Here is a 9610-nt window from a genome sequence, read left to right on the forward strand (position 1 = left end):
GCATATGTTTGGATACACCAAGTGAGAAGACTGGTCTTTGACAATTACCAATAGTGTCCAGTGCCTTTAAATGGTCTGGGTACCTTTTGTAACACAAAACACATTGCCACAGATTTTACATTAAACTCACACAGTTTGAAGATAATGAAAGTAGAAAGGTTACCTGAAAATATAACTTGTTGAGGTGCTGTTTTTCTTTTTGAGAAATTAGTAAAACATTTTCACAAAAATATGTTTTACATGCTTAAATAATGTTAGTCTCCTGAAACGCAAAAATATTTTCATGACTTGTTTTACCTCAGCAAGTAATATTAGGATTAACTTAGACTAAATCAGGGTCTCCGACTTACCCAGCCAACGAGAAATAGTTTTTGGACGCAGTGTAGATGTCAGTATATGGTGCGTACAGTAACTGACCCGATGAGAACCAACTAGTCTTGTCTGTATTTGCCGCATTAAAGGTCATTGACATGACCTCTGACCCACCGGAAGTATAGAAGGCAAACTTGACCTGAGCAATAGATAAATGATGGAAAGGAATTTTTAAATGAAAAAAAAATTTGCAAAAACTGTAAGAAAGTTGCCCGACTAATAATGACAGAAGACCATTCAAATCAGTGTTGTGGTGGCAAGTTTTCATAAACAATAATTTTCATCTGCTGCTGCAGGGGCGTCAATCCGTCTTGAAGTGTGGGGGGGACATAACATTTACGGCGTGGGGTCTGGGGCCCGCTTTAGGGCCCCGGTTTTTTTTTAGCCCTTAGATGCTCTCTGGTGCAATCTAGTGAATCTGAGGGGTGATGTTCCCCCCTCTCAGATGTTGGAATTTAATGCCTATTTCAAGCTATGATGCACCGATTCTTGCTATCATGGTTATTGTACCTAAACAGCAACTCAATTATAGCTTCGTTATATCAATATTGTTTCTGCATTCTAACGCTCAGACGGCGTCTCATCCCTATCATCACCAGACCTAAAGACAAAAGTTTTATGAGGCAAATCTGTCAGAATGGAACAGAACATCTGTAAAATGTGAGCAGCAGTATAGAACCTTTTGGGTTGACAGCATCTTCAAGTGCGGACCTATGAACCAAGTTTTAGGTAGTAAACCTGTCAAAGAGTGAGCTCAAGAGTGCGAAACCTTTATGGCATGGGTCCGGGCCCGGTTAAGGGCCCGGAACAATTTTGCATTCTAGATGCTCTGTGGTGCAATCCTAGGCCAATAAGAGGCATTCAGAACGGAACAGAACATCTGCAAAATGTGAGCAACAGTAGAACCTTTTGGTTTGACAGCATCTTCAAGTGCGGCTCAATGAACCAAGTGTAGGGGGAAATACTGTCAAATAGTGAGTACGTGAGTGTGAAACCTTTATTGCATGGGCCCGGGCCCGCTTAAGGGCCCCGCCCGGGAAAATTTTGTATTTTTTGATGCTCTGTGGTGTAACCTTTAGGCCATTTAGCGGCCAAATGGCAAACGAAACAGAACAATGAGCTGTGGGATTATTGTGTTCCAGTGCTCCACAGTTCCTCAGTGCAAAACACGATTTTCGTAATAAAGGTGGTCAAATGACACGGGGAACATTGATACTGTGTCCCCCACCCTCCGAAAATTGGATGGGATGGGGTGGGGTAGGGGTGGGGTACACGTCCCTTCCACTTTTTCAAGGGGGAGGTGCAAATCTGTCAACGATGGAGCATGCATGTGAGAAGCCTTCAGGAAAATTTTGCATTTTAGACGCTCTGTGATGCAATCTAGGGCCAATTTAGAGAGGGGATATTGTGTCATCCTTTGCCCACAGGATTAATGTCCATATAAAAAAAGGAACACGGGGTTTCGTCTTACACAGTGCAAAACTTGGGCTTCATGATAAAGGTGGTCAAACAGGTGGGGGGGGGACATTTGATATTGTGTCCCCCACCCTTCAAAAGGTGGGGGGAACATGCCCCCCTGAAAATTCCTCGGTGCCCTTGTCCTTCCAAAAACAAAAACAAAGATACAGGCCTGCGACTTACGTTTTCGATAGAGTTTGTGTCGTAGTTGTTAGCAGCACTGGACTTATAGTGAGCCGCAGTTGACGTGACGATCTGAGCGGAAGCAGACCCATCGTTGTAGGTTCCACTCCCTGACCAAAGATCTACTAAGTTAATCCCAGAAGAGCGGATGTGCTTAAAGACGAGTGTCCATTCTGTGTAAAGAAAAGTAAGAACAATAACATTAATAAACTAGACATACAGTAGTGTTTTGAGAAATTACAAACACTGAGTGTATGGTTGTTGCTAATATCAGGAAAATAAAGATATTTAAAAGCCTATAATATAATTATTAAAATTATGACTTTATCTGACAATTAAAATCAACCAGATACATATGTACATAGGAAACACATAAAAATAATTTACACTAATTAAAAGCCAAGGATATCCCAAAAAGCTGATTAAAAAACAGCTTATTTCCATCGAGTTCTTACCTAGTAAGAAGAGTGGTACTTGACAATTACCAAAGGAGTCCAGTGTCTTTAATTATTACATTTGATACAAATTCATAATTACATAGGCCTACTTCTGATCAGAAACACCACAGTTTGGGGTTGGTTGGGTTGGTGAGGTTGACTGCTCAGCAAAGACTGAATGTGAACTCTTACCCTCAAGCGGTTCAGCTTCAGTTGTGGTACAGTCGCCTCCGCAGACCACGCATCGATCTGGGTAATCGGGTCCACAATTACACCCTCCTGTGTAGCAACATGCGCAGTCATTACGCGTAGAGTCCCAGTAGCAAGGGCATCCTGTGGTCGTGGCTGTATACTGGATAATTGCTAAAGTTGATCAAAGGTCAAATAAAATAATTATTGAGTTTATTGTTAAATATTAATAATAATTGTGGCTTCTTATATACCGGTAACGCACATTGTGCGTCACTCAGTGACGCTCCTGAGCTGTAACGACAGTATTTCCTGCAAGATGTGGGACTACGTTTTTAAATTATGAGACCAGCCATCGATTTCATCAAACTCAATCATCCTAACTTAGTATTAATCTTAGGACTAAGGATGAGTTCAGTTCCCTATCTGACGACAGGACGCATAGAACCCATATTAAGTTTGGACGGGTTACGCGTCCTAACTCGAGATATGATAAATCCTAGTGTTTCGTGAAATTGGCCGCTGACCCTTAGATAGCACCATGTAATGTTTTTGTGGCGCAATTTGCTGTTGATTGGACCAGGAACACCAGGGCGAACCCTTTCTCTTTTCTAATTACATGCGTTACACAACACATGGGACCAACGGCTTAACATCCAATCCGAGTTCCGAAGGACGAAGCAATGGTGAAGTGTCTTGCTTAAGGACACAAGTGTCACGGCTGGGGATTCAAACCCCCACTCTGCGATCAGAAACACCAGAGCTTGAATTCAGTGCTCGGCCACAGCACTTCCACATTCATTCATAGAATTATAGTGTTATAAAGCACAAGGGCAGGAAAGTGTGGAAAATATACTGCATTATTGTGTACCATGTACTGTACCTTGCCAAAATTTCCCACTTGGTAAGGGCAGTTCTATGAGGTACTTGAAACTTTGCAAAGACACAACAGTACATGCACAGGGCACCCTCCACAATATTTTAAATAAAAATAGCTGGAGAAATGCCTACTTACATGTATTGAACCACAGCTTTGTTCCTCTATCGTCTCCACACAATAGCGGAACAAACCTAATAGTTCTAGTAAAGAACGTCTTGAAGTATTAATTTTAATTATTGATTTTGGGGGTTGAAAAAAGAATCGACTAGAGTGGGATTCGAACCAACGACTCCCCAACGACCTCCAGATTAACGTGCCGGCGCTCTACCAACTGAGCTATCTAGCCCTATCCCAGTTAAGTGCGTTTCATACTTCCTGTGAACGCGAATGAGAAGCGAATGTTGACGTCACAAATTCACGACGAACAATTTGCAGCAGTCATGTTAAATTTGCGTCCCATTCGCATTCGCATGAAGTATGAACCAGGCTTTACATTCGATACCTAGACTCTACACAAACTCTCTTAAATATCTGATGATGAAACTCGTTGCGAATTTGTGACGTCAACATTCGTATCGCGTTCGCATTCGCAGGAAGTATGAACCGGGCTTAAAACAGGCTTGACATTCGATACCTACCTCTGCACACACTCTTAAATATCTGATGACATCCGAAGTTATCCCAACCTCCAGAATATAACCCGGCACAGTTCCTTTCGTAACCTCCAGTTGGTTCATTGCTTCGCCAGTTAATGTATGTGACACTCGCTCCGTCATCCCAGGTGAATGTCCCTTCACTATCAGCATCCTGGTAGCCTACAAACAAGAAGGGACGAAATATGAACGAAGAGCAAAATAACTGTGCCCTGTTTTTTATATCGTCTGAGCTGTCTGAGCCCCACAAACTGACACTTTTTACAGTTTACACACACAGTGACATTAACAAAAGTTGTGACTAGGTGACAGGCAGGGGATCGGGAGGAGGCGAGTTTCCCCAGCCCCTGGTTTTTAAGGTGCGCCCTCTCTAGCTCAGTTGGGTAATTCTGAAGCGCGCCCTCTGTAGTAACTTTTTATCATGGCTGCGGCCGACACTTTGAGGCTTTATTACGCCTGAGAGAGAGTGGCCTCGAGCCTGCGTCATTTTTGACCATCGTGTAGATCTCGCATTCGTTTTGCTGTCAAATTCTACGTCGTTTACATTACAAAACATTATATGGATGTAGTAGATGAAAACCTGCGAGTAAGAACAGGGGACCGGTCTAAAATCAACTGGGTTTTATTTTTCCTGCGCCCTTTTTTTAGGGGGGGGGGGGGGTGTATTTCAATGAAATTCTTACCAATGTAATATCTGTCTGAGCTCACCAGCAGTGAGCTCACGTGACTGTTGGTTCCACTGTCGGATATGCTGGCAATATTTGCCCCCCCTCCGAATGACTGACAGTGCGCCTTAGCGTCCCTGTACGACAGTGCATTTGTGTTGACGTAGAAGCACTGATTGCCGTACTGACTCCAATCCTTACGGCATTGAGACATCGCATCTGTTAAGAATATCATCAAAACAGAAATAATTAACAGTGTCTTCATCGTAACATAGTCCACTTTAAAGGCACTGGACACTATTGGTATCTACTCAAAAAATTGTTAGCATAAACATTTACTTGGTAATGGAGAGTTGTTGGTAAAATAAAACATTGTGAGAAACGGCTCTCTCTAAAGTATAACGTAGTTTTCGATAAAGAAGTAATTTTCAGCTAAAAATATTTTAAACAAGTTGATTTCGAGACATCAGAATTTGATATTGAGGTTTCGAAATCAATCATCTGAAAGCGCACAACTTCATGTGACAAGGGTGTTTTTTCTTTCATTATTATCTCGCAACTTCGACCATGTGTTCAAAATTCCACAGGTTTGTTATTTTGTGTATTATGTATAATGTTGAGCTACACAAAATGAGAAGACTGACCTTTGACGTTTACAAAAGGTGTCAAGTGTCTTTAGAGGAACATTTCCGTAATTTGTAAGGGGAAAAAAACTCGTCTAAGATCACAGAGACCTACGAAAAGATTATAAAACGGTCTAATGGATAATGGTGATGATAGTAGAAAACATCCCTTGAAACGTTTTTGTCTGAAATGTCATATTATTTTATGAAAAATAAACAGAACTAACTTCCCGTTTGGATTAATCGCTTTGCAGTGAGCGTTTTATTCATGTTTTGTTTTATAGTAAACTATTATGTCAGGCAAAATCAAAATGTGAAATCGGTTTTTCACATTTTTTTTTTCTCGTGGTATCGACGTCAAACTTCTACAGGTTAGTCAGTTCATGCATGGTGTACATCAAGTGTTACACTGCCAGGAGCTGTTTTGTCAGCAAAAACAACCTATTCTACATGGACACTATTGGTAATTGTTAAAGACTATAGTCCTCACAGTAAACATTGGTTTATCTCAACATTTGCATAAAATAACAGACCTGTGAAAATTTGAGCTCAATCGGTCGTCGAAGTAGCGAGATAATATTGAAAAAAAAAAAAACTCTTGTCACACGAAGTTGTGTGCTTTCAAAATGCTTGATTTCGAGAACTCAAGTTCTAAATCTAAGGTATCGAAATCAAATTCGTGAAAAACTACTTCTTTCTCAAAAACTACATTACTTCAGAGGGAGCCGTTTCTCACAATGTGTTATATAACCACCCTCTTCCCATTACTCGTTACCAATAAATGTTTTATGCCAATAATTATTTTGAGTAATTACCAATAGTGTCCACTACCTTTAGCAAAACATAATGTAGACCACTTAACAGTAAAATCAAGTCTGCGAAGCAAAATAGTTGGCACCACATTAACAAACAGTTCACAGCGACGGGGTGACCATCTTTGATTTCTAAATGGCTGATATGATTTTGAAAATGAAGAAAACTGACCAAAAAAGTAATATACAAATGATTATAACAGTAATACAATTGTATTATTCGTGGCTTGAAACAATACTTCGCATAAAAACAACTAAAAGCAGAATTAGAGAGTGCTTGTTAAATAGTAATTGATATGCATGCTTGACTGATCTTTTGAGTGTCATTTGTTCGTTTTGAAAAATATCACCAATTTCCGCCAACTTCTTTTTGAATCGCCCTGTATAGTCTCTCGAAGTTTGTACAAACGTTATTGTTTTTGATAATAAATAAACCCCTAGACTTACTCGTGGCTGAAAACCATCCTAGCAGCTGACAAGCACCTGCAACCACAAAAAAGGAGAATGTATCAATGAAAAAGAAATGTCTATCTACTTTTTTTTTAAATTGCGGAACATTAGTTTTCTCCTAATGCCAAGGTGATAGAGGTTGTTTTTTTTTTCGTCAAATGACATTATACTTTAATTCATTTTTTTTGTTTCGATTTCAGTAATTTATTTTATCAAACTCTTAATTGCATAATTTGAAAGTACACAAACTCTCAAAACGCAAAATAATAGCCTATTGTAGTTTCCTTTTGTTAGTTCTTTTGTTCTCTTGAACAATGCCGTTTTCTTCTTTTCTTTTCATTTGCATGAAAGCTGTTTTCCATTGAAGCCCGATCGAACCGCTGATTTTTTTATAAATAATTATTATAAAAGGAATATACAACAAAAACGAACGCAACAACGCGAGAGGCAAAACAAAAGGACTTGAGAATTGCTCACAATTAAAGGGGGGAAGAATGTTCATTTAGATTAGTGATGAGTGGCAAAACACGGTCGAATTTCATTTTCCATATTCAATCAACTTTCATTTCCATATTGGTGGGGAAAAAAAGAGAATAATAAACAAATTAAGTAAAATTTTTGAGGTCAAAGACAGTCAAGAATAATGGGTGACATTTAAATTTACAAAATATCATGTAATGGATACGGCGCAAACCATGGGGGCATTTACAGAAGCCAGAAAGGCTTGTCTTGACATGCCTGTTACAAAATGAATAACGAAGAATAATTGACAGCAGAAACAAAAGCACAAACAAACAAAATATTTACTAAAGAGCTGCGATTGCTCATTTGTTTAAAGACAGTGGACACTATTGGTTAATCGTCAAAGACCAGTCTTCTCACTTGGTGTATCTTAATGTATCCATAAAATAACACACCTGTGAGAATTTGAGCTCAATTGGTCATCGAAGTTGCGAGATATGAATGAAATAGAAAAACACCCTTGTCACACGAAGTTGTGTGCTTTCAGATGCTTGGTTTCGAGAACTCAAATTCTAAACTTGGGGTCTCGAAATCAAATTCATTGAAAATTACTTCTTTCCAGGAAACTATACGGCACCTCAGAGAGAGCCGTTTCTCACAATGTTTTATACTATCAACCTCAGCTCTCCCCATTACTCGTTACCACGTGAGGTTTTATGATTATTTTGAGATAATTACCAATTGTATCCACTGCTAATTTGCATAAAATACTTAAAAGTATTTTATTCAAATTAAATGATGTTAATACTGAAATCTATCTACTCTTTGGGCTATACTCGTGAGCATTCGCATCTGTTCATTTCCCACGAGAATGCTATAAAACAATAACTTTCTCGACTAATCAAGTTTAACGAGGGATCTCTGGCGCCAAGAAAGCAAACTGGTCAGAGTATGATAATCAGGAAGAAACCATTAATATATAAGTAGGATTTGAAACTTTACATGGTGGCAATACGATATGGAAAGGTTTGCAGTAACGCCACGGTGTAATGACTATCTTTAATGAGTTGGGGCGGTCCTGAAAAAAAAATAAAAAGGCCTAATATAAACTTGCGGGTATACCATGAATCTCTTTTCTGAAACGTATAGATACAGGTTCACCGAGGGGCACACAAGACGTTTGCTTTATTCGTAAATTAACAAAACGAATTCGGACACATCTAAAACGGAAACATAAGAATAGGATTTGAAACTTTGCACGTTGGAACTATGTAATTAGATGAGTTATGCGGTAACACCGTGGTATTGTGTAAATCTCTTTGAGGTGTTTCCAAAAAGAGCGGATGAAAACTTACATGGGTAGTTTTTGGTTCTGAAGGAACCGGTGGTTGACAACTCATTTCTGTACAGATGAAGGTCAGGACCAACCATACACAAAGATATGTTCACTGGTTCTTTTCAGAACTAACACTTTATACTCAAATATATTTTCACATGGTGTTCCCGAAAACCTCACCTAAAAACGGCACAGTTTTGCTACACAAACACACTGGATTCATACTTACCCAAAAGGAACAAAATCAGTCTATTTCCCATGTTACATTTCCACACAAAAATATAACCATCCAAGGCTAGAAAACTCGTCGCTACGGGAGCGAAAAGAACAAAATGGCTACCAAAATAATCTCTGTGTATAGACCAACGTAGCGATACTATTGATTCCAGTCGGGTTCTTAAAAAGGTTTTGAAAATCAATTAAGCGATGTCCTGTGTTGTATTTTGGAACTCTACTACGTGTTTATGGCTTTCAAATCGATAAACAAGGAGGTTTAAGGAAGACGGGGTTTTGGTACCCTGGTCGGTACCCTTTAGGAGTAAGGGGTCGATATCGTTAGTATGTTCGATGCTGTGGGCAGGGTGAAAATACCTATTTCTGTCACAACAGGTGTGGCTCGAAGGGAGGGGCGCTTTGAAGGTTGTCGGAGAAGATTGCATCCACATCAGGACCCGATTTCATAAAGCTGTTCACCCAGCATTTCGGTAATGCAGACCGAAACACTAGTATGCATTAGGCGGGCCATGAAAACTATGGCTAATTAGCACACACTAATGAACTACACAAACGTGGGGGGATTTAATGCTGCACTTTAAAAAATGGACTCTGAGCATACCCATGCAAAAATTGAGTAAAAAGCGATTGTAACCGTTTGTTATAAAATGCATTTGGTAGAAATATGTTGTAAAAGTAGAATACAATGATCCACACAAACATGCCTCGAAATTGCATGGTTTTCCTTTTACCTCGTCGACTAACACGGTCGGCCATTTGTGGAAGTCAAATTTTGACTCCCATAATTTATGCGGATCGTTGTATTCTACTTTTGCAACATCTCTCTAACTATATGCATTTTATAACAAACGGTTAC

The 9610-nt window shown here is 39.4% G+C and overlaps 1 protein-coding gene across 1 annotated transcript in view; it reads right to left on the reverse strand.

The window, feature by feature from the left end:
• LOC139940973 (C-type mannose receptor 2-like) overlaps positions 1–8845 on the reverse strand; it is a 33803-nt gene extending 24958 nt beyond the window's left edge. Inside the window, exons 1-7 of the mRNA XM_071937379.1 lie at positions 8750–8845; positions 6720–6755; positions 4856–5056; positions 4158–4334; positions 2643–2813; positions 2014–2186; positions 351–511 (exon numbers count right to left, since the gene is read on the reverse strand). Coding sequence (XP_071793480.1) covers positions 351–511; positions 2014–2186; positions 2643–2813; positions 4158–4334; positions 4856–5056; positions 6720–6755; positions 8750–8780 — 950 coding nt within the window. The 5' untranslated portion in view covers positions 8781–8845. The remainder of the gene's footprint in view (positions 1–350; positions 512–2013; positions 2187–2642; positions 2814–4157; positions 4335–4855; positions 5057–6719; positions 6756–8749) is intronic.
• Between the last annotated feature and the right edge of the window lie 765 nt (positions 8846–9610).

Source organism: Asterias amurensis, chromosome 8, assembly GCF_032118995.1.
Source record: "Asterias amurensis chromosome 8, ASM3211899v1".
Lineage (NCBI taxonomy): Eukaryota > Metazoa > Echinodermata > Asteroidea > Forcipulatida > Asteriidae > Asterias > Asterias amurensis.